This window comes from Bicyclus anynana, chromosome 14 (assembly GCF_947172395.1).
Source record: "Bicyclus anynana chromosome 14, ilBicAnyn1.1, whole genome shotgun sequence".
Taxonomy (NCBI): domain Eukaryota; kingdom Metazoa; phylum Arthropoda; class Insecta; order Lepidoptera; family Nymphalidae; genus Bicyclus; species Bicyclus anynana.
Genome location: NC_069096.1, coordinates 7,967,360 through 7,994,230, shown reverse-complemented (window position 1 = coordinate 7,994,230; position 26,871 = coordinate 7,967,360). Strand labels below are relative to the sequence as shown.

Below are 26,871 nucleotides of genomic sequence, written 5' to 3'. Positions count from 1 at the left end.
ACTTTATCCTCTTATAATGTACTTTTAATAATAAATCGATTTATTGTACGTTACATAATCAAATATAATCACCATAAGTTGACCTGCATTGGCGCTGCGTGGTGATTTTAATCGTATAAAAAGCTGATTAAAAATAAGTGGATGATGATACTGAGGATGATATTGCTATTGCTAATTCCAGTCACGAGTGAGTAAAGTTTTCTCTTCTGTCTGTCACTTACGCGTGACTGACCTACAAAAAAGCAATATAATAAAACATTGAACGATGTGTGAAAATATATGTATATAAAAATGATTGTTTTCATGATTTCGCTACCAGTGGATACGCCACTTTCAAGATTGTCTCGACGCAATCTTTCCCATGATTGTTTGAACAAAACCGCGTTACTGACTTTTTTTTGCGATGCGAACACAATGGTTAGTAAGAAATAACAGTAGATTAAACTCGATATTGATGTATTTCATGTCAAATTGAATTGCGTATGAAACGTTATTGTATATGTGGAAGATGGCTGGCAGGCACACTTTTTGTGTCACTGTACTCGTATAAGGTATATGACTTTGTAACGATAGATTGTTTAGTTTTTTTTTTATAACGGGTGGTAAGTTTTCTTGCGATCTCACTTGTGCGCAAAGCGTAAGCTTTGCCTTTAGTATTCGACTTTGTAACTACGTATTGGTACATTTCATAACGGTTATATTCGAGGCGATTTCACATGTGCCCGCAGATATTGTTGCCTTAGTCTTCGAACGATGAAACATCATCACTTCCATTTGTTACCTTCATCGCTTTAAGAAAATGAAAACCTTTCATCTCAGTTCGAGAATGAAACTCGTGTAAGGTTTATTGCTTTTTCATAGAAAATATGCTTTGAAATGTTTGGTTTGGTTGGTTTAGAACCAAAAAATGTATGTATGTAAGCTATGAATGTAACATGTCATATACAGTATAAAATAGTAATTTTAACATGTTGAATTTTTTTGCTAATTATATACACAAGTAAATTAAATTTTAATTAATGAAATAAAACTACTTTTCTCTGAGATTAATGCTGAAAAGTTAAAGATTAAGAATCTTCTACCGAAATTTTGTTAATCATATAATGAAGGAATTATAAATATTAAATTATTCATTCCTTGTTGAAATTGTTGAATTAAATTGATCAAGAATTTCTAAAGAAACTTAGTGTGTTCTTTTTCGGCATTATTCGTAGATATCAATAATGTTGAATACTAATTTAATTATTTTATTTATTTATTATTCTACAAAATAAGCCTAACCATGACGCAACACAAACAAAATATTAATAAAATTAAATAACGAACAAAAAAAAAAGAAAAAAAAAAAACATCATTAGCGGGTAGTAAAAAAAAACAACAGTGTATCGTTGCTGCGATGCTTTAAATGCTATCTTAAAAAGTATTCCTTTAATTTCCGCTTATGCACGTTCGTAAATCGTATCTTTTAAAAGATTTTTGACCGTGTCCGGAAGATCGTTGCAAATGGTTGGAACAATATTTCCCAGCCTTCGCTTACCATACCCATACCCAGTTTATCTATACTAATATTATAAAGCTGAAGAGTTTGTTTGTTTGTTTGTTTGCTTGAATGCGCTAATCTCAGGAACTACTGGTCCGATTTGAAAAAATATTTTAGTGTTAGATAGCCCACTTATCGAGGAAGGTTATAGGCCCTTTATACTAATATACATTATCCCCGTATTCCTACGGGAACTGGAACCACGCGGGTGAAACCGCACGGCGTCAGTTAGTAAGTAGTATCATAAACGCTTCCAATTGAAAATTTACACACATCCTGGAAGTCTATTATTACCAAGAAAGTAAAATATTACATCCTAAAGGAGATATTACAGCACCCAATCCATAAGTACAAACTCATTACCCGGCAACAGCGGTTGAGCCATTGTTCTGTAGTTTTTGTTGGATTTTTTTTGAACGGTTGGCTTATTCAAAATGGTTGCTATGCCTCAGCCGCTATCTAGATAAAGTTTTTGCCCTCCTACTGCGACTAGAACTTAGGGTACAACGTTTTTCGTTCGATTTGCAATAAAGTAGACGTGCAGTTTACCTGCGTATCGGCATGACTAGGCGCAGAAATGGCACCAATGATCTAATGTCTGCTATTAGATGAATAATCTATATCTATATACAATTATACATACATATTTTGACGGCCTCCGTGGCGCAGTGGTATGCGCGGTGGATTTACAAAACGGAGGTCCTGGGTTCGATCCCCGGCTGGGCAGATTGAGATTTTCTTAATTGGTCCAGGTCTGGCCGGTGGGAGGCTTCGGCCGTGGCTAGTTACCACCCTACCGGCAAAGACGTACCGCCAAGTGATTTAGCGTTCCAGTACGATGCCGTGTAGAAACCGAAAGGGGTCTGGATTTTCATTCTCCTCCTTACAAGTTAGCCCGCTTCCATCTACATCATCACTTACCATCAGGTGGAATTGTAGTCAAGGGCTAACTTGTAAACAAAAAAAAACAGGCTTTCCCGTAAATATTGGTAAATTTTGAGACATACTTTACAAGAGATAGCTGACATCAAGGCCTACTAAAATAACGCAATATATGTTGCCGAAATTTTACGATTTTTAAGTTATATTGATTTTTGTACAAAATACAAAAATCCCTACCTTCAGTGCAGTTTAGTAATACCATGAAACTAAAATTTTTATGTATAATCACATCTTAATAAAATATATTTTTTTTAATCTAGTAGAACGATAAGCAACTATTTAATACCATTTACGAAAAGTGTCAACTAGCCTATTCTAATCTACAAAGGTAATATTTGCCTTTAGTTCACGCATTCTAGGCTCAGGACGAATTAGATTACTCTATGATTGTAGGGCATTAATGTCGCGATAAACACACCAGTTGTAAACGAAACAAAGCAAAATGTAACCTAAATTATCAATTATTATCTACGGATAGAGACTTTGGTTTACATACCTAAGTGTTGCCCTTAATTGCTAAGCCATAAATGATAAGTGGAGCTATTTTCGTGCGACCTACAATACAACATTATTAGTTTGTTACTATTCGACTATATAATGATTTATTTATTTTGCTATCATCCGCGAAAATTCGGCGAACCCATGCGACAACGTCACCCAGGTCCGACAAAATACTCTACAACGTGCAATTGCAAAGCACGTTTGCAATTGCACGTTGTAGAGTCAACATCTCCTGAGGATGCTCCGGTTTCGGGGTGAAACGTACGTAGAGAGTATTTTGTCGGACCTGGGTGACGTTGTCGCATGGGTTCGCCGAATTTTCGCGGATGATAGCAAAATAAATAAATCATTATATAATCATGATGAACTTCCGCAAAGTAACGCCTGCTTCTATCCACTATTCGACTAACCTAGCGTCATATCTGATAAAGCATAATCAATTTTAATATAATAAATGTTATTTAATAATATAATTTGCGTTTTATAAGTCCCGTTTACGTGGAAATAATCGGATATGTAGCATTTACTGCTTGTAATATTAGCTATTTGCAGTGAAAGTATTGTCATGATCGGTGTAGCTCTTTCAGAGATTAGCCGGAACAAATAGACAGAAAAGTTCATTTTTTTTCTTTTTTAATAAATGAATAGAACTAAACTACCCTATATTATGTCTATCTTATAGGCATTTAGTGACAATCCGGTAATTTAACATTAAAAGCACTGCAATTTCATTTATTTGAATATCATTAAACAATTTACAGTAAATAAAGTAATACACATGGTATTGTTGTTGTCACCGGAGGCGTATCGATAGACAAAAATACCCTATATACTTTCATAGTTCGAAGAGCGGATGGACGCTGGGGTCCCAAAGTGCTGGAATGGCGATCTGGCATTAGAAAGCTCAGTGTTGGTCGACCCCCCGCCTGGTGACCTGACGACATCAAGCGAATCGCAGAGATGCGCTGAATGCAGGCAGCTCATGATTGCGATGGTTGGAAGTCCCTACAAAAGGCCTATGTCTTGCAGTGTACGTCCACCGGCTGATATGATGATATACTTTCATAGGCATTTAGTGAAAATTATTTAAAAATTCCAAACAAACACTTAAATTTAATTTATTTCTATACATGTTATTCAACAATAATGCCATCAAAAACAATACTTGTAAAAAAAAACCAAGTCTCGCAATTCAGTTCTTCTACCGTAAAAAGTTGTGAGATCTATGTAATACCAAGTCGGTTATTTTATTCAGTCCTTACATAAATAATCTTCTGTCTTAAGATATTACGTAATTTGCTAACCTACGAGTAACAACATCTTATAGAGACCATATCAATGTTAAGGATCTTTATTTTTTTTATAAAATAGATTAACTTAGCCATCGCATCACAACACAATATATCTCGCAAGTAATACATAATATTATATTCAATAGATATAATTGCTTAGAGCGATTGCCAAGTCAATCTATTTTATAAAGTTATCCCCATTGGAAGTATTGTTGTGTTGCCAATAGATACCGCGGAGGCGTATCGGTAAGGCTATCCGTGGACCGTGATCAATACATCTACCAAGGAGAGACGAGCTAGCGACGCTTTTCTAAAGACCTAATCAACTGAAATATCGTACACAGTATGCATTGAAGCGACAAATTAGATACGCCTTTTCAGCTACCCATCACCAGTATTAGATACCTTTTTAAAGTTCCATAGTCCACAAGGAACCCTTATAGTTTCGTCATGTCCGTCTGTCCGTCCGTCCGCGGTTTAGCGCAGAGACTATTAACATGAATATGTACATTGAATATGTGAACAAAGTCGAAATATAAAATCTTTAAAAAAAAAAACTTTTTAGGGTACCTCCCCAATATGTAAAGTGGGGTTACATTTTTTTACTCGTTTATCTCATAGGGATCTTCTTCCAATACTAAACTTAATCTACGGAACCGTACTATGCGCGTGGTCGGACAAGCACTTGGCCGGTTTTTTTATGCAAATAGGCTCGCGTTTTACCATGATCTAACCTGATGGTAAGTGTAGATACAGTTGTAGGGGCACCCCCAGGGGATCATTCAGCCGCTTAATGTCGAATTTAACCTCTATTTATTTGAGAATTTGACACTCAGCGGGTGAATGATCCCCTGGGGTTGCCCCTACAACGTCTGAATATCATTGAAAGATGGGACACGCTTTCCTAGAAGCTGCCCATTCACAAACTCTAGCCGTGCGTATGCGAAAAGAAGACGCAAAGCGTCTGTATGTAATTTTGTACGAGTCCTAAGGACATCTACAACTTGGGGATAAAAACCCACCCGATGTCTTGCGGTGCGATGGTAAAAAGGCGAAGGTGGTATGTCGTCATATACCTACACTAAAATAACTTTATCATTTGCTTAAAATTAACAAAAATCAGCATTCGTTATAGCAGACAGGTAAGTAATTATGATGTAATTATATTTTTTGTTAGGATGCATTAGCGAAAAACTCTGCACTTTATATAAAAATAAAATACCTACCTAATGTATTTATAGAAGGATGTCCTCACATTGACTGCGATATTCTGTAACGATGTTTTATAACTCGACATTGTGAAATTCGAATTCTCTCTTTCTCAAACACTATTTGACGAATTCGAGATAAATAATCCATTGAATCACGGAAATACCTTGCTTATTGAAAAATATCTGAAGCAATAATAATTCATATATCATCAATACCTTTGAATAAAATTAAAGTATATGTTTATAAAAATAACTATGTATTATCAAGTGCTTATAGTTATTAACACGATGCTAAAATAATCAAGCTTTTTTGAAATTTTTGTCACTCTTTCTGTCTGTTGATCCGGGCTAATATCCGCAACGGCTTATTCGGTTTTAACGGAACTTTCACTAGTAATCTGTTTTGTATAGGCTGTATGTATATGTATACTGTTTATCCCGGAAAAATCCATGGTTCTTGTAGGATTTGTGATAAACTAAATTTCACGCGAACGAGGTGAGATTTATGGTAGAAAAATGACAAATGTCAACCAATAGCAGCGCAACTAGAAATATCGCTATCGTTGCGTTGGGACGAAAGAGATGGGACTAGGACTCCGCCGCGATAGGTTGAAATTTTGTCTATTTCTCATCACGAAATATATCTTTGGTCGCATGTTAGGCCAAATAGAGCCAACTAACGAACCGTCTTGAAAATTACCTTTTCATCGTATAGCTAAGTCGCTTCCGTGTATAATAATTATAATCTATTTTAATTCCATAATATTTGCTCATATAGCAAGCATGAGTCTCATAAATTATAAAATATAATAAAATTATACTTATTTATTCATAATATTGCATTAATGTCGTAAATTTAAACATGATTAAGAATCATATTCATAATTAAATTAGTACGGTTATTTTAATTATGAATATGATTTAACATAAAAATAGTATGTTATTATGGCCATACGAATCGTGATGATAGACCACAGACAGATGTTTATAAAAGACAAAAAACTCTGCAAGGTCTTCGGCATACATTTTGAGGATCTGTAAACTACAAAAAACAAAGAACACAAAGGAGTTCCTTCCTGTAATTATAAAGGCATACATACACTTTTCCGTGTTCCACTTTCGCTCATACTAAAAATGTAGGTATACATACTGTGTAGAATATACATTTTTGGTTTATTTTTTAATAGAATTGATGTTTTTCAATTATATTTTTAACATACAACTGCTTAGCCCTAACGTCAGCGCCATTAGATACGAATTTTGATCGATGTTGTGAATTATGTCCTTTATGCATTCCTCAATAATATACCATAGTTTTCTATAAATATATCGACGACGCATCCGAGTTGCCAAATTCTTAGATTCTTGGCAACCTTTCGCTAGACCCTTGAAGTGATCTCAGAACTAAGTTATCAACGGTTTGATTTCTCAAATTACTCGGAGGAGAATATAAAAAACAAAATATACAATTACAAAATATAGGACACAGAACAGTTGCACATTAAAAAAAAACAAAGATATTTTAATATAAAGTAACGGTTTTTTCAGTTTCAAGAATTACAAAAATTCTGCATTCGAAAAGAATTTGGCGATTTGATATCTCATATTGTTTAGAGGAAAATAAAAAAAAAGCTTTACGAAATACAGGACCCATAACAGTTGCACAAACCAGGTAGATACTAGTATTTTGAAAAGTAACAAAATTTTGTTTTCAAGAATTATTTATTACATTTTTTTTAAGAATTACAATTTAGCTGTTAAAAGAATACAGCTAAAATAATTTTGTTAAATTTTTTCAAACATTTACTATATGAATCATTTTAACAACAAATTTCAAAGCTATTTTCTTGTAAAGGTTTCCCATATTGTGATGGGTAAAATACCCTATTTTCAGACGTAGGGCGGTAAATATAAGATTCAATATAGCATGTGTACAACAGGATGTGTGCCCGTGGCCCATTTTGGGAGTGAAGAGAGTCGTCAAGCCGCCAGGCAGCCATTATACTCGTTATCAGCGGCTCGACCTTCCTCGGGAACAATGGCTGTGCCTACCGTACCTTGTATTGTGTTGATACGAGTATGTCGGAGCGTCGCACGCGCAGCCTCGACCATATATTTTTAGCTACAGGAAGGTTCGACGGTCATATTTCCTCGAGAACGTGTCTACATAAAACATGATGTCGCATGCGCTGAACTTTAAATGCGCCATAATTTTAGTTATATAGATGGTGTATTTATCGATTAATATATAAATAGAAATTTAACGTGGGTAGGTATACATTTTAGTGGATGGTTTTAATTGAAAATATTCAATAATTTACGTCATAGTACCTACAGGTAACCGGTGTTCATGCACAACTATGACTTACTCATAGTCAGTGTACTAAAAACTTGCGATAGCCAGACATGCCTCATTGAAGGCCCAAAATTTTCCAGCCTACGTTACGGTAGCCAATTATGGATTTTGGAGTAGGACAGTGATGTCTTTAAAAGGTAATAGGTTATAAGGGTCCAGACTATCAATAGTCTTTAATGAAGCATATTTTCTTAGTATTTCCTTTGGCATAATATGAGGAAGGGTTGCCACGAAGCTAAGATTCTGGCTTGATTGGCTGATTGGTCCTGTGTCTAATTTATTTCTGGTTTGATTAGTTTTATCGACCCATTGGACTCTATAATACTAAAGCCGTAGAAAGTGCACAATTGCACATGTGTTTGTATCCAACATATCAATACACTGGTGTATTATATTAACACATTTTAGGCAAGAAACAAGATTAGTCGCCGTCAATGTACAGCATAAAAGTACAAGTACGAGTGTTATTACCAGCTGTGAGCCTAGTGGGAGTTTTCAATATTTTCATACTGTTACTATCACGTTGACGTTTACGCAAATTTATATGGAATTGAAACAGTTGTGCAGTAGTGCCACTAGATGGCGCTGTTTCAATTCCTTAGAAATTCGCGTTTACGTTACGTGACAGTAACAGTATCAAACTGCCACTAAGCCCTCTGATCTATGTCTTTACTATCAACCTATTCAAAATAAACATCAAATCAATTGACAAAATGTCATTTAACTACACTGTATGATGTCCATCAGTAAGCACCGGATGTCATTTTTACATAGAATCTAATTTCGTATATGTCAACTAGCATACGTCAAAGATAGTAAATAACCCTGCCCGGGCATATAGTCAATTGCGCCTATGATCCGGTCATTGTAGTATAAAACACATTTATTATTATTGAAACCCGTTGAAAAAGCAATATTTAAAGATGATTACCATGTTTATCATTCTATGGCTAATTTGAATTTTGGACTCATTTACCTATTGTCCTTGTGGTTCCTTGCATTGGGAGTTTTAGTATAAGAGACAACTACATAATTTCCCCGTCGTAATTTCTTATGACGAACTCAAACTGTTCTTCGTAATTTATTTATCGCTAGCGGACGCCTGCGACTTCGTCCGCGCTTAAACACCTTTAATCCAGCCCTTACAGTAGGTAGTATCGCTGTAAAAATGGAGTAACTTCTCCCGTTTTCCCAACATATCCCTTCACTGCTCTGTTCCTATTGCGTCATGAAAAGTAAAAGTATACTATAACATGTCCAGGAGTATGATGAATAAAATTGTACAAAGTTTCGTTAAAATCCGTCAAGTAGTTTTCTTTTCTATAACGAACACAGACAAAAATTTTACTGATTGTATTTTTGGCATCAGTATCGATCACTAATCACCCCCTGATAGTTATTTTGGAAATATGTTTCATGTACAGAATTGACCTCTCTACAGATTTATTATAAGTATAGATGAACTTGTTGATATGTTATGACGACAATATTCTTAAGATAATTAGGACATCGATGTTTTGAAAATACAGATCGTTTGTTCAATACTCGTAAGGTGGGATCGTATAGTTTCTAAAGTTTTGTGTTAATAATACAAGTTACGCTTATTTTGGGATTGGAATTTATATTATCATTAATACATATAAGTTAATATTATAAATAAATAAAACAATAAATAAATACTTAAAATTGATGTCTGTCTGTAAATTTTAAATGCGTTTTTCTCAAGTGCTTGTATGTAGTTATTTATCGCGATACCAAAAATTAACAAGCTTTTTAAAATTTACGTCTATTTGTCTGTTAGACTGGGATAATCTTTGGAATGACTGAACTGATATTAAAGGGACTTTTACTGGAAGATAGAGGAGGTTATTAAGCAATATATAGACTTTTATCCCGATAAAAATCATAGTTCCGGCGGGATTTTTGAGAAACTAAATTTCACGTGGACGAAGTCGTGGGTATCCTCAAGTAAGTTAATATAATTCACGTTTTTTGTTTCGTATTTTGTTGATATTTTACATATTGTTTTAAATATTAAACATGTTTTAACAATTTAGATATATTGGCAATAATTGTAACGGTCGTCCCCGCGACTAAGAATAAATTATTCGGCGGTTGATCTGCCTTAAGTATTTTGTTTTTCTCGAGTGCAATAGCCCCAGATCTCGACTAATCGAAGCCGCGTCCGACTTCAATGACGTTTGTTTACATAGAAATGTGTTTTTGAGATGACTCGCGTTTTAGTTCGTTCAGACATTGCGTAAGATTTTCATAGTATCACAGCATGTTTTTTATTTCAAATGTTTTTTACTTTTAATAGGATAGGTGACGCGCAGTTGTATAATGTTTGTTTAATTGTCAATTAAGTAATACGCATTTTTATTATTTAGTAGTCATACTGTTCCTACGGATAAATAAACAGTAGTTATTTACATCTTTATCATTATTATTATTTAGGTTTTATTGAAAATTGAACCTCTCATTAGGTAGATTTTTTGTTTCAACATAATGGGTCAACATTAGCCGCCATGTTCAAAAGGGGGGAAAATTATTTTTGCTCTGGTCGCCGAATTTGTTTGAAAAAAAATTTGTTTGGTACTACTCAAACAAATTTAAAGACATTTTTTGTACGAAATTGCATTAATTTAATCCTTACACAATTACATTAGCAATAAAAATAATCGTTAATAAAATCTTTCAATATTCGATTATCTACCTAGTAAATATTGAAGCCAATTACCCTAATTAGTAGATTATAAGTTGATTAGATGTAGGATATAAAGTTTTATTTTCTTTACAGGCCCACAAAGAAGATGTCGTCGGATTTGGGATATCGAGCAACGGCAAGTTTATGATGTCCTGTTCACATGACAGCGAGATGATAATTTGGGACCTCAAAGGTCAACAGCTCGATCGTCTCGACACTTACCTCATGAGCACGTACACAGCCAAAATATCACCGTGCGGTCGCTTCGTAGTCGCCACCGGCTTCGCCCCGGACGTCAAAGTGATGGAAGTGTGTTTCACAAAAACCGGAGAGTATAAACAAGTTGCAAAAGCGTATGAATTGACGGGACACACATCCGGTGTGTATGACGTGGCCTTCGCTGTGGACACTTCACACATTGCAACGATATCGAAGGACGGCACGTGGAAACTATATCACACGAGGAGTAAGTATAGTCGGCGAGACGATCTAATAACATTCTAATGTATTTACGTCTATGCTTGGAATTAGATTATGGTGTTATCTACTGATGCACCGTTTTTCGAGTTATGAGCATACACATGATTATTTTTTTATAAACTCACTTTATGCGTCAGCTTCAAAACCTTTTGATTTTAATTTAATAATAACCCTATGTACGTCTCTATTGCAATTTGTCTTTGTGCGGTTCAGCGGATAAGATGACAAACTAACTCACTTTCGCGTTCAATCATCATCATCATTAACAAGCCCATATTCGGTTCACTGTTGAGCTCGGATTAGACTAATAGTCCACCACTGCGGATTGGCAAACCTTACACACGTAGAGAATTAGGAAAATTCTCAGGTGTGCAAGTTTCCTCACGATGTTTTTCCTTCACCGTTTGAGACGTGATGTTTAATTTCTTAAATTGTGGTTATAGTATGAAGTATAAAAACGAAAGTTTGTTTAATTTCTTAAATTATTATGGTTATAATATGAAGTATAAAAAAGAACGTTGAAATGATGTGAAGTTTATAACGATTGTCTCTTAGTCTAAGGGTGATTAATTTAAATGTTATCACTTATTCACTGCGTCATAATTAACCAGAGTGCGTTTGGAACTCTCGTTGAGTAACGTGACTGCACTCTATTGTTCACACGTTATTTTGCTCACGTTTTATTGTTTACGATATTATGAATTTTAACTATTAGTTTAGTGCAGGAGTTCCCAACCTGTGGGGCATGTTTTGTTTAGGCTATTTGACACTTTTTTAAATGGTCTTAACTTGTTCGTTATCGTTTTACTAGATTGAATTAAAGAATATCACATTTTTTAGAGATTTTTACATGAAAATTTCAATTTAAGAAGGTCATAACTGGGCGTGATATGTCTCTCTAGATCTAGGATAAGAGTCCGAGTTTGCTGCGAAATGAATTGAGTTTAAATATGAAATTAATTTAATATCACATACCAAACATCATGACAAATACCAGATTCACTGATAAAGTTTTTCGTCAAAACAAATTATGCAAACGCGTTATAATAATATTGTGACTGATTTATTAAATTTACATATTTTATTATTTGTTTGAACGAGTGTTCAAACAAATATTAAATAAAATGTCTTTTTTAATTTAATTTATTTTGTCTTCTAGCTATGACTGAAAACAAAAGTTGCTTTTTTAATTTCCTAGTTATATCACTTAAATGTTTCATGAAAGTATAATTTTTAAACCTAAATCGAGATACTTAATGCATGAAAAGTTGGGAACCTCTGACTTAGTATTACAATGCGCAACACAAATTCCGCAACACATTATCATAAAAAATATGTTCAATAAGCGAGGATATTTATTTATTTGCGTAGTATTGTTTTCAGGCACACCGAGCCGTGACAGCCCAGTGGATATGACCTCTGCCTCCGATTCCGGAGGGTGTTGGTTCAAATCCGGTCCGGGGCATGCACCTCCAACTTTTCAGTTGTGTGCATTTTAAGAAATTAAATATCACGTGTCTCAAACGGTGAAGGAAAAACATCGTGAGGAAACCTGCACACCAGAAAATTTCTTAATTCTCTGCGTGTGTGAAGTCTGCCAATCCGCATTGGGCCAGCGTGGTGGACTATTGCCTAAACCTTCATTCATTCTGAGAGGAGACTCGAGCTCAGCAGTGAGCCGTATATGGGTTGATAACGAACGATTGTTTTCAGGGGTGTTTAATTATTGCAATCGTTTGTTTATCTTACAATATTGTTGGATTAGTCTTTTGCGAATATTTTTTTAAACATCTCAGCTACCACTCGTAGGGCCTATTAAATAGATATGTAGGTTAAGTTTGAGTTTCAACAGGTTTTTTGAAGAGTTTCCTCGCAACCATTGGGAACATTATTTCTCATATATTAATGCTGAGGAAAATTTAAAAAGTTGCGCTTTTACTTGAAAGGTTGTATACCACATGCGAAAGTAGGTGTTGAAAGTTTAAATCGATAGCATGTCGCTCAATAAACCCTTATTCCATGTACTACACGAAATTAATATTGTTTATATAAAATTTGATATGTCAACTACCCTATTATCCTTATCGCCCTAAGCTCGCTAACCCGCATTGGAAAAGCTTGATGAATCTAAACTCCGTATCGTATAAGAATAGAGACCTAGCCCAGTAGGGCCGTTATAATAGGCTGATAATAATGATACATATAGATATAAAAATAAATTAATAAAACCATATTGGTCTTGGAATAACAGCTGCCCGTAAGCGAGGTACGACACAGAGTACATTGAACCTTGGCAGCAAAAAAACAGCACCAACGTGAACTGGTTACATCCTTGGTCTTAAATACCTTAAATACCTATAGCTTTATAAAGGTTTGACACACGTCTGGTAGGAGTGAATTTTTCATTCATAAAAATGCCTGTTACGTGTGGCAGTTTAGTAAAAACTTAAAATACGAACAAATGCATAACTCTGTGTGAGAATATAAAAGTAGTTTTATGGTAAAAATAAATTGGAATTTTAGTATTAAAACCAGCAATTTCGTGTGGAAATTGATACGTTTTTAGCATATTAAGTAACTCTTTAAAAATGTCTGTAATGTGTCGTTCAAAGTTACCCTTAATCTACCTGTGAAAACAGTTTGAAAATTCGTTCACAGTATTTCCAGAGATACAATACAGGTGAACAAAAAATTAAAATATTATTTTGGTAATTCATTGAACACTAGGACATTCTAGGTTTTTTCTCTTTTGTATAGTAAATATTTTTTTTATTTTCCTATTAACTAGGTAATACAAGAAAGTTAAACATCGCAGTCCAGTGGTAGCTTATTATTTCCTCCAATAAATTCTAAATATCATCTGAAGTTAGGAAATCGGTGGTTTAAGTAAAAGCTGCGTTTCTGGAACAACGTTTTGACGGCCTCCGTGGCGCAGTGGTATGCGCGGTGGATTTACAAAACGGAGGTCCTGGGTTCGATCCCTGGCTGGGCCGATTGGAATTTTCTTAATTGATCCAGGTCTGGCTGGTGGAAAGCTTCGGCAGTAGCTAGTTACCACCCTATCTACAAAGACGTACCGCCAAGCGATTTAGCGATCCGGTACGATTCCGTGTAGAAACCGAAAAGGGGTTTGGATTGTCATCCTCCTAACAAGCCCGCTTCCATCTTAGACTGCATCATTACTTACTATCAGGTGAGATTGTAGTCAAAGGCTAACTTGTGAATAATAAAAAAAAAAACAACAAGGGATTATTTATAAAGATCGGTAGGTACATAGTGAACAATTATCACTTTACGCCCGTCGACCGGCATTGGAACAACGTCGTGGTTCTAAGCTCCAAGATCTCCAATCTCCTTTTCTAAAGGAGAAATGATAACTGTATACGCTGATGATGGTGATAGATAAACCGTTTAACTATAGAGTCGGGCTCGGGGGTCACAAAATAGAATGTTTAACAACCCATGTATTCGTTTCCCATTGACTCTTTAACAAAATGTTCTTAGCAAATAAGAGAAATTGAATAAAAATAACGATCCACAATCATTTATTTACGCGCACATGTACTTTGTAACAAAAATCAAAGATCATTAATAACTTTAAACACATTAAATAACCAAACGGGTAGAATTTCACTTCACACTGGTGTCACTACACAAAAATCGTCTCGAATGAAGTACGCAGTGGTCTATTTTAGATTTGTTGGTTTGTACCGCCATTTTGTTATCCCTTCCATGATGACGTCGTATATCGTCGCTACTCTTCTAACAATATATTAATTATTATTTTTTATTAAATAAAATAATACAATGTACTCGAGCCTTTCGGTGCACGTAAAGCATACTATGAGAGTAATAAAACCTATCAGGTTTTGCGTTCTACAAAAGCCGTGCATATTATTCGTAAGTGAAATAAAAAGGCGATGACTTCATCAGGCTTTTCCAGTATTGAAAAAAAGTTCGCAAACTGTCGCTAGAGTCGTGCGTAAAGCGACGTAATGCATTTTTTTGTATGCCATAGTACATTTTTAACGCCGCTTGAGACACTGTGACTACTTTATTGTAATGCAGTGTAACAGGCCCTTAATGCGCCATGAAATTCTTTTAAGCAATTTATTGTGTTGCCAATAATATACGCTGTTGCGTCATTCGCTGAATTTAGCACGAGCATTTTAGTGCAACAATTTTGTTAAAATTTTGTCAATTTTTTTTTTGTTTTTTTTTTATCATTCTGTACAAGCCGTGGAATCCCTGACCCTTCGAATTTCAATTAACAAACTTCCGTTCCTACCGCCGTCATTCCTCACCTAAGAGTTGATATATCTTAAAATTCTTCTTACTCTTATTCTTATACAGGTAGTTCTGTTTATAATCGATAAAACGCAAATGGTAGATACACTACCTGATTCTCTAAAACTAATTTGAATAGTTTTGAAAAATCATAGGATGACCATGTTATATATTTTTTTTGGATTCTTCAAATCAAAATTTTCTATCTTGAAACAGTTTCCAATCCTGTTTAAAGATCTAACTTTCTAACCAATTACATTACCAATGTACTATGATAATATTTTTTTAAATAATGTTTAATTTGTTTTGTTTTATTTTTTGACGAGTCGGAAGCTGATCTATGATTCCGAATATTATATTTTATAAAGTTATTTAAATAAATTATATTTGGTTTAAAACAATTTGTTTTGTAGAAGAAACTTTAAGTGCAATAATGTAGTTAGTAAAATTCAAAATACGCTAATGATGAAAAATAGATGACTAACCTACTTCATGATTGTTAATATATACTTTGTTAAATCTTAAAACTTAAAAAAACTTTTAACTTACTTTGCTTTCAGTTGTAAGCGAAAGTTTATATGCCCAAATACAAGTTTTTAATTTCATGAATAAATATTATTGATTTCCTTATTTTCAATTATATAGGCAAAGGACTATTTTCCTTGTTCAATGTGAATGATAACGTTGTTAAGGATAATTTCTAGATAATTTTATTTCCTTATTTTCGTAACTATGTTTACTACACACTACTAACAGCTACGCTTTATTTTATTGTTTGCAATAGACGGAACGTCAAGTCAACACAAAACTTTATAAGGATTTTTAACTGAAAGAGTATATGTAGTATATTATTATATAGTATATTATGTACAAACTTTTGTTGTAGATGTTTTTTGTTGTAGGGGTTAGGCCAATAGTCCACCACGCTGGTCCAATGCGGATTGGCAGACTTCACACACGCAGAGAATTAAGAAAATTCTCTGGTATGCAGGTTTCCTCACGATGTTTTCCTTCACCATTTGAGACACGTGATATTTAATTTCTTAAAATGCACACAACTGAATAGTGGGAGGTGCATGCCCCGGACCGGATTCGAACCCATACCCTCCGGATTCGGAGGCAGAGGTCATATTTACTGGACTATCACGGCTTTTGTTGTCGAAAGAAATTGTTCAAAAGATTACTGATTAAATCACCGAACATATAACATTTATGCTGTGCATAAGCGAGATTTGATAGTCTTGTCCTGTCCAGGGTATCCAGAGAATCGAATGGGTAGTCATTCAAACACCAAATTACACTCTTACATAGAGGGCTTACATTTTTGGCTGGTGCGAGGCTTTGGCCGTGGCTAGTTACCTCTACTCTACCGACAAAGACGAATCGCCAAGCGTTCCAGTACGATGTCGTGTAGAAACCTAAAGGGGTGTGGATTTAATCTTACTCCTGACAAGTTAGTCCGCTTCCATCTACCGTCTTAGATTGCATTATCACTTTGATTACCATCACGTGAGATTGTAGTCAAGGTCTAACTTGTAGAGAACAAAAAAAAAAACCGAAGGGAGCCACCTCTTTCCTATATGTCATTTAGAGATCACCTTACTTGCGATGATTCTGATGTTAATGAGGTATAGATTCGTCTATCCGTCGTAGGACAAAAGACTTGCTATTATCACCGACATCCGATATTGGACTGCTGTATTATGTAGATTTATGAAGAATATCAATGAAATGAAGAACATCTAACGATGGGAAAAATCTTCTCATATACTCACAGTTAAATCTCACAATTCGCTAAAGATTAAAAAGATAACATACAGAATTAATGAATCATGCAACCTTAAAAATAAGACGAATTGCTGCTATAAGTTAGACGTCAATGGAAAACAAGAAACCTAATAAATTACACTACATATGACGTCACCTACTAGCAATGGCGTGGCGGGCCTGCCCCAAGAATTCACATAAACGATTCACATGATCATTTATTGTGTCAGCTATTCTACACAATTATTTCGTCATATCAGCCGATAGACTTTCATTGGTGAACATATGCCTTTTGCAGGGATATAATAACATCACGACCTGCTTCCGTATACCATCATTAACAATCCCTAATCGGCTCACTGTTGAGCACGAGTGTCTTGTCAGAATGAGGTGGGTCAGGCTAATAGTCCGCCACGCTGGCCCTATGCGGATTGGAAGACTTCAACACTTAGAGAATTGAGAAAATTCTCAGGTATGCAGTCTTCCTCATGATGTTTTTCCTTGACATGCTCGTTCATAGCTAAGTACTATATTTTCACAGTTGTTTCCATATAATGAACCTATTACATTTGAATATTTTCACTTGCTACAGAAGCTACAAACGTCTTTCTAAAGGACAGGGAAATATTACAGGACTATAAAAGCGAAATAAAAAAATAAAAAAACATTATTAGCAGACTATTTTAATAGTCCTGTTATAATGAAGGAGGTCTTGGACCTTATAAACGGTATGCGCGAGTTGGTGGGTTTAGGGCGCTGGTAATGTTTGCCTCTTAAACGATCGCTATCATGTTACGAGGTTTTATGGACTTGACGGCTCCACGTGCTCTTCGAAGCACATAAAACATGTGCCTACATAAGCACCTACATGAGTTAGTACTGCGTATTAGGCAACAAAAGTACTACAAGCGTATGGTTTAATTTCAGTCCTTTACTAGTTTAGAGGGTAGGTATGAAAACGGTTTCGTCGAAGTACGGTTTTCAACATGAATTTTTCAACTCCGGCCTGTTAGTGTATATTTTCTAGAAAACATCTTTACCCTTTAAATAGTTTTAGGGCCGATCTAGGAATTATAACAAGGCGTCTTCCAGACTTTGTTTGGTCTTTATCGGACGCACCAAAGTCTGGAATATGTCTTGGAAGGAAAACGCCCCACCTCATCTAGTTCGCCTCATTCATATTTTGTCCGACTAGCCATGAATATCACATACACAAAGATTGAGCAGAATAATCATGAATAAATATTTTGTTCTTGGGACCAAGGACTATTATGATCAAACTCATTAGAAATTCACAGATATACTTTGGTATACTGAGAAAAACATCCTTGTGTTTCTCGGTGTATTTTGTTACGCAAATCAGATTGATTCTATTATTTCTCAGTGAATAGGATTTATAAACATCCGTTTTACGTAATTGTAGTAGGTATACGAGGTATTGCAGTGTTTCTATAGGTTTTTTAGATAAGATAGCTTTTTATTAATGCGTAAGCTATTTTTTTCATGTTTTTTTTAACCTGTGCATTTTTCTTTTATTTACTTTACTCAACGTACAGTACAACCAATCAAATTCTTCTTGCTATGAAGGCTCAGAGTCACTTAGCGGGCGATGGAGCGAGCTATGGGCATCATAAGAAGGCTCAGAGTCACTTAGCGGGCGATGGAGCGAGCTATGGACATCATAAGAAGGCTCAGAGTCACTTAGCGGGCGATGGAGCGAACTATGGACCTCATAAGAAGGCTCAGAGTCACTTAGCGGGCGGGATGGAACGAGTTATGCTCGGACTGTCGTTGATTTCAAAATAACTGTGTTTATTCAAGTTATTTAAACGACACTAAAGCACAAACAAACCTTTTTAAAATTTTCGTTGGTTTAATCTAATCACGATTGTGCTTGAACAATGTTGTTGTGTGAATAAATACTTAAATGATTTTTTTTGCTGATCAGTTGAACTATATTTAATTATCCAACAGTTAAGTACAGGATAGATGCAGTCAAAGTCTGTGTGAACAGTATTCAAGCCCGTAGTAGGCATAAGTAACTAACTGGATCTCTTGCTAGATGCTTTATTTACTTGTGGCATACAACGATCCAAATAAGGGTTTCCCTAATGTCTTAACTGTAAACTTCACAAAGATACGCGTATCTCTTGTAAAATACCTGGGCCACGAATCTATCGCTGATAGGCTTCTGCTCGCTGCATAATTTTGTATGCGTATTTACTAGATGTCACTAGTTTTTTCTACTTTTACTATTAAAAGATGTCATACAGTAGTGTAGACATATTTTAAGCAAACCCATTTTAGATTTATCTACATTTGCCACCACACATTAATTTACCATCAGGTGTTGTTGTTTGCTGCTTCTACTTATGTCCATGCGCGGGCTGCGATGTAGTAATAGGTAGGTACTTACATTAATTGTTCTCGACGCTCATAAAAACTCGTACAGGAAATAACGTATGCTGATTTGTTTTGTTATCTGTTTCATCAGAATATTCATAATTTTAAGCGTTTCATTGCTATTTTTACCATAACCCCGCTGCCTGTCGGGCTAAGGGTATTATTTTATTATACCTTCCAATACTTATTCAATTAATCCAGTAACATCTTCTTACTGCACTTAGGAAACGCAGTGAAGTATGCCTTGTCATTGAATAAACAGTTATTTTGACGCTCGAATTCGAGTCGAAAGTCGTGGCCCTCGGGTAAATGCAATCGTACGAGTATTTGCGCCCGCCGCTCTTTCCGGATTTGGCGATTTCCGTAGCGGTGCCCGTTCTTGAAACCGATATGGGACCCTGCTTGTGACTTAGAAATAAAACCATTAAGCTTTACTTTTTGTTCGAAGTTATTAAACTTTACCTACATATTATTTTATTTATATTCATACTACCAGACCCCCGCGTTTCGGCTGTGACGAACAGCAATGGTAATATTATGAATACTCGTATACATATTTACTGAAAACCTAAAGTGCATATTTTTTAATTTGCTTCGTCGTCGCGTTATTGTATGGTATCCTATTTCCGTCTCCTACAAAATATATTGACTTGTTTTCCTGGACTCTTTGTAAATATTGCTCCTAATATATATTTTTTTATTTTACAAAATTTTATGATGTTTTCAATAATTACTATTTTTAGTTTAATCATAATATCCACCATATTGACACCCACGCCTATCCACCGCAATTAATCTGAAGCCAATCTGATATATAAGAATAAGACACAATCTATATTGGCACGAGAAGTTATTTACATCAAAACAAAGTTATTTATATCGAATGGTTGAGTGCCTCGTTGGTGTAGTATCCCTGCCTGTGAGGCTTCGGATATTTACATCCTGGATTAGATTAGTTAATAGTGGCTATTCAAAATAATTATATAGCCACTATACAGCAATATAACCATAGGGTTATATTATTATTTTCTTCTTTCCATCAAATTTTCTTTGACAGACCTGTGTTGGAAAAATGGTGGTGCTAAACGTATTAGCTTTTAGTGATCTTACCATAATTAAACATTATTCTTCTAAGCCTGAAACAGCGTGATGGTTCTAGCTCCAATCTCCAAATTTCCTTCTTGTAAGAGAGAAGAGTCTTTGCTCTGTAGTGGACCAATAAAAACTAACAACTATTATGGATGACGAAGTTATTTATATTTCAATTAAATTGGTTAACATTTCTTATTTCTGATCTACTCGCACTAACATATTTTTTGTTGTAGGTATTTTAGTTTATTTTTAGACCAAACCTTCTTTCTTCTCTTTCTCTCTATAACACATAAAAAAATTACTTTCAAAAATGTTGCAAAAACTTTGATCCCGAGTTTTAGGAACACTTCTATACTGATTTTTTCATGTTGTTGACCAACTTGAAATTTCTTTCTAAATCCTACCATCCTACTACGCTCCGCTCCGCTACTACTGAAGCGATTTGCCTAAAATTTGGAATAAAAATGGATTTTACTGTGGATTAACACATAGGCTACTTTTTATCCCGAAAAAATCCATGGTTTCCCGAGGGATTTGTGAAAAACTAGATTCCACGCGGAGGAAGTCGCGGTAGCGGACGCCCGCGACTTTTTAAAAATATTACCTAAGTACGTAATTTAAGTTGTTTTTGTGTTACGAAGACCATCGGTACTATATATATTTTTTTGTGTTTTTCAGTCGAGTACGCCCGAGGCGAGTCACCGCATATCTTGGAGTCGGGCAGGTACACGCAGACCGGGATACCGCCGCGGATAGCGCTGTCTCCCAACGCGGAGGTGCTGGCCGTCTCCTGCGGCCCTAACGTCGAGTTCTACGACACTTACACAGGAAAACTGTACGACACAGTGGAAAATGTTTTCGCAGGTGAGTTTGTTTTTTCATCACCATAATCATTATTATCAGCCTCAGACTAATTACATAAGAACCAGTTCGCTCGTTATGAACCCATATTCAGTTCTGCTGCTGAGTTCGAGTCTCCTCTCAAAACGAGAGGGGTTAGGCCAATAGTCCACCGGCACGGCTGCTTCGGAAGATACCTGTGGAAGGTGGCCGGTAGAGAGCCTACAGAGGTCTGCCATGAGTGTGGCTGCGCCTCTGATACCGCACAGCATACTCTGGCTGAATGTTCCAGTTGGGAGGAGCCACGCGAGGCGCTGGTGGCTGTAATCGGACGAGATCTATCTCTGCCATGCGTCATAAAAGCCATGACGGAAAATGAGAAGTCCTGGGAAGCTGTTGTCTCCTTCTGTGAGATTGTGATGTCACAGAAAGAGGCAGCGGAAAGGTTGAGAGAAGTCGACGTGGATTCTCATCCTATCCGCCGTAAGAGAGCCAGACGCAGGCGGCTCGTTCAGGACCGTCATTTGCCTCCTTGACGAGGACCTCCGGGTGATAGATACGGGGAATCTGTCACCCACCGGAGATAAGTCCTCGAGTCGTTAACGCTTTCAGTGTTTCCTAAGCGATCTTAATAAAACTACAGGAGAGCTCAATTTACGAGTGTCGCTGGCTGGGTTGCGGTAGTTTACGAAATGTTCCCGTGGCTCAGTCATCAGGCGGCGAGTCGGAACACCGTGGGGTTTTAGTCGGTTGAAGTCCGACATAACTTCTTGCCTCCCCGTGGCGAGAAGGTATCCATGAGGAAAAAAAAAAAAGCCCAATAGTCCACCACGCTGTCGTATCGCAACCAAATTCACGAACAAAATTGTCTGTCATTTTCTGAGGAAAACCGAACTTAGATTTCGAATATATCTTATACTAAACTTTTGCCCATTTTTTACACCATTCAATTACACAAAAAGGTATTTGAAATCTACGAACATGATTACAACTAAGAAACATCGATTCTATAGAGACAATTTTTATAATTCACAAACACAACGAACAAGCTGGATTTCGAAAAGGCTTTAGTATAGACGACATACATATTATGCTGCGGCAGGTTATACAGAAGACTCAGGAGTATATAGTGTTTGTGGACTAAGCCTTCGACTCCTTACAAGAGGTCTATGTCCTGCAGTGGACGTCCATTGCCTGATATGATGATGATGAATACATGAATGACCCAGGTCCTCGTGATCCGTAGCCTCATAGGATAGCTAATCTCTGGACCAAAGAGGCAGATAAATTTACGGCATAAGTAGTCCATAATAATATTATAAAGAGATAAAGTTTGTGTTGATGTTGTAGGGTAACCAATAGATCCACTGAAGATCCAGAGATTACCCTACAACAAAATTCTCTTACAACTACTAAAGCCACGTTATTTGTGAGTGTCATAGGCTATATTTTATCAGGGGAACAGGAACTACGTGGGTGAAACCGTGGAGCGTCGGCTAGTGTTATATAAAAACATACTGGACACGGAATCACGAACAGAGACGGATCCTGGATCGCGTCGTGACCCACGGCCGCGCTAAGACAACTTGCCGCCAGGTAGCCTTCGCTCTATGGTAATTGCGAAAAATTGTAGCGACGCGCGACGGTGGATCAATACATCAATACATATAAATAAATAGTGTCCGTCTGTTTCGAAACAACTGTGCTTTCTCAAGCGGTTTTCAAAATGTTCATCATCATCATATCAGCCGATGGACTTCCAACCATCACGATCCTGAGTCGCCTGCATCCACCGAATTTCTGCGACTCGCTTGATGTTGTCAGTCCACCTGGTGGGGGAGTCGACCAACATTGCGCTTTCTAGTGTGGGGTTGCTATTCTTTGGGACCCATTTTTTTGGGGGCCTTTGTCTTCTTTTCGAGATATTAAAACACATTCTATTTTTTTTAATTTTTTGGCTGTCTGTTTGGAATGACTATGATGATGATTGAGCAACATATTCATCATCATCATCATATCAGCCGATGGACGTCCACTGCATGATTTTTGTCGGGTCTTCCAAACATCACGATCCTGAGCCGCCTGCATCCAGCGAATCACTGCGACTCTTGATGTCGTCAGTCCACCAGGATGACCAACACTGCGCTTTCTATTGCGGGATTGCCATTCCTTGGGACCCCAACGTCCATCGGCTCTTCGAACTACAAGTATGTGCCCCGTACATGGCCACTTCAGCTTCGCGACTCGCTGATCTATGTCGGTGACTATGGTTCTTCTATAGATCTCCTCATTTCTGATTCGATCACGCAGAGATATTCCGAGCATTGCTCGTTCCATCACCCGCTGTGTGACTCTGAGCCTTCTTCATCTCAAGATACTACAATCTAACTTTTTTTTAATTTTTGGCTGTCTGTTTATCCGGGCTTAGTTTTTGAATGTCTCCGATTTCCGATAGGACTTTCACCATGGGAATACAGAGGAGGTTATTGAGTAACATATAGGTTACTTTTATCGCGGGAAAAATCCATAGTTCCCGTGGGATTTTTGAAAAGCTGAATTTTCGAGTCGCGGGCGTCAGCTAGTCGTTAATAACAAAGAAAACTTTGCAAACACCAATCTAACTACGTCCGGGAAATTTGCATCTTTATTGCCTGCCTGCCTACTCTACTTTGTCTATGTTATTAGTCCTTGGGCCTAGGAAAGAAACATTTATTCATGGCTATACTGTTCAAGTGAGTGACCTCTGCCTTCGACTCGGAGGGCGTAGGTTCGAATCCGGTCCGGGGCATGCACTTTTAACTTTTCAGATATGTGCATTTAAAGAAATTAAATATCGCGTGTCTGAAACGGTGAAGGAAAAACATCGTGAAGAAAACCTGCATACCTGAGAATTTTCTTAATTCTCTACGTGTGCGAAGTCTGCCAATCCGCATGGCCTGCGTGGCCAGCGTGGACTAAGGATATCGTGTTATTCATGAACAAAATTATGAACGTAATAAATGTAAGTGGGGCGTTTTTTTTTCCAAGTAATTTGCGCCCTATTTTAAGTAGGCTTAGTTTAGAAGCACTTTTGATACGTCAAGTTTGACTATTTGAAAAGTCAAGTTCGTAATGCAGGTTCTGCTGAGAAGAGCCAGCAATAAACTCTCCCCTATATGCCCCCTGAAAATTTTCCGATAAAATAGACTACAAGAAGAGGTATTTTTGTCTAAAAAATCGGTTTTGAGGTTGAAAATTATTTAATTTTGAAAAGTTGGTTCTTAGTTATCTATACTAATATAACAAAGAGGTAAAGTTTGTGATGTTGTAGGATTACGATACGATCTTCAAAATTCTTTTCCCACTAGACATCCACGTTATTTGCGAGTGTCATGGGCTATATTTCACCCCCGTATTCTTACGGGAACGGAATCTACGCGGGTGAAACCGCGGGGTATCGGTTAGTATTTTTAAAATGAAAAAGATACAACCGAACATTCAATCAAATATTCATGTAAAAGAAGTGTCGCAGATAAAAGATTTCATCATGTACTCGTATCGAAGGTTTATCTTAGCAATTTAAATTCGTAGACATGACGTCAAACGCAAGCACACACTCGTATTATATAGTTTACATACATTGACCTCTCATACTAAAAGGACGCACAATCCTGTAGAAAAATTCACCTAAAAACTGACCAATTTTGCTTTGCTTTGACAGTTTTAGAATTATTGGTAAAGAAAGTTATACATAAAGGCCTGTAAATATACGCCAATATTCAATAAAATACCAAATTCGGAGCAAATTCAACCTTAAAGATTGAATTAGCAAATGCGACTACTTGAATTGAGTGCCAAGAAGTTGTTGTTGGCACTCATTGAGTGGGGACGTTTCTTGGTCGCTGATTGTGCATCCACTTTTTAATAGGAGATCGATGTTTACGTACATAAATGCATACAGTTCATGGCAGAGAGATATATTTTTTATTGAGCACTTACTGTCAGTAGACACCGGGGCTGCTTGAATAATAATTCGGAACACTTGCACATATTTTTCAATAAATGTTTAGTAAGCGTTGCTATTGTTATTAAATCAGCGTTTTATCTCGAACTTTATGTGGGCAACCTATCAATGATACTTTTATGAAGAGAATGCTCAATAGGGATGATGACAGTTTTTTAAATTGTATATAAATTAAGAGTATGCTAATAGTAAAGTAATTTTGTAAAAGTAACAGGGTATCTGCGATCATTACTTTCGGAGCTACAGGGATTTAAAGGGTCAGATTTGCGGCGCTGCCGGGGATCCCTGAAAAACGCCCCATACAAAATGGTACGAACTTATGACGTCTTGGCGATTAGTGATCGTTAGATTTGTATGGGCGTCTAAACAAAATTACCAATATCTTTGTTATTTCTGCGTTTATGTTTATAGTTCATATATTAAAAAAATATCACATTTAATGTAAGGAAGCTAAAACTATGTGTATGATTTTTCATCTAATTACGATAAAATATTTTAGTAGATTTAGCAATTTTATAATCTTATTTATTTTGCAAATATCCAGTCAATCTTTGCTTTTTATGTATAAATTAGTTAACATTGACCTTATTTACCCGAATGTATCATAAAAATCAATATATTCAAACCTAGTCATCATCCCCATTGATTTTGATTGATTTGTATCGGTATCAAACTTTTTATGTTAATTTGTAATATGATTTTAGAACTTTTAAATATACCTAATTTTGTATTTAATGATAATTTCTCCGGATTCCTCTGAACAAAAAACCGAAATATTTTGATTTACTAGGCTTTATCTAAGCGAAAGCTCAGAGCTTTCATTACCTCTATCAATCAGCTTCGTATATAGTTTTTGGGGTAGAGAAGGATGGTTATGTTTTACTAGCTTATGTAAGTACTCGTATTTATATATGTATGTATGTCTTTCTTAACGTTCCATGCCGTTTTGATGTATTTCAAAAAGATGATATTTCATGTTTTTGAAGTAACATGGGTAAGCGTCACATCATCATGAAAATTATTAACCGATAGAGGTTCACTGCTAGACATAGGTCTCATATGGACTTTCTAACACCGCAAACATCCAACGGCACCCGCACTACGGTGGATTTTGTCGTTACAATTAGTTGACCAACAACCAACAACGCTGCGCGGGTCGAGACGAGTTTCAAAATTTTTCAATTAATTCTCATCCTGAATTATGATTTAAATATACAGGGTGCTCGGGAGTATTTCCCATAACTTCAAGGTGTTGACGAGTCCACAGGAGCCGAACTGCATAACTAATATTTTATTAACAAAATAATAAAAACTTTTTATGTTTTCATTCACAGAAATTTAAATAATTTCGACTATCCATGTAGGTATATGATATACATGCCCTTATCTATCCTTGCATTTTAAAACACATAAAACTTGGCTACGTCATAATTACGAGTATAAGGATGCG

At 36.1% G+C, this 26,871-nt stretch overlaps 1 protein-coding gene across 1 annotated transcript in view; it reads left to right on the top strand.

Moving 5' to 3' along the window:
* Nucleotides 1–26,871, top strand: part of LOC112044436 (transducin beta-like protein 2) — a 157,582-nt gene that overhangs the window by 124,657 nt on the left and 6,054 nt on the right. Inside the window, exons 4-5 of the mRNA XM_024080282.2 lie at nt 10,643–11,015; nt 21,257–21,442. Coding sequence (XP_023936050.2) covers nt 10,643–11,015; nt 21,257–21,442 — 559 coding nt within the window. The remainder of the gene's footprint in view (nt 1–10,642; nt 11,016–21,256; nt 21,443–26,871) is intronic.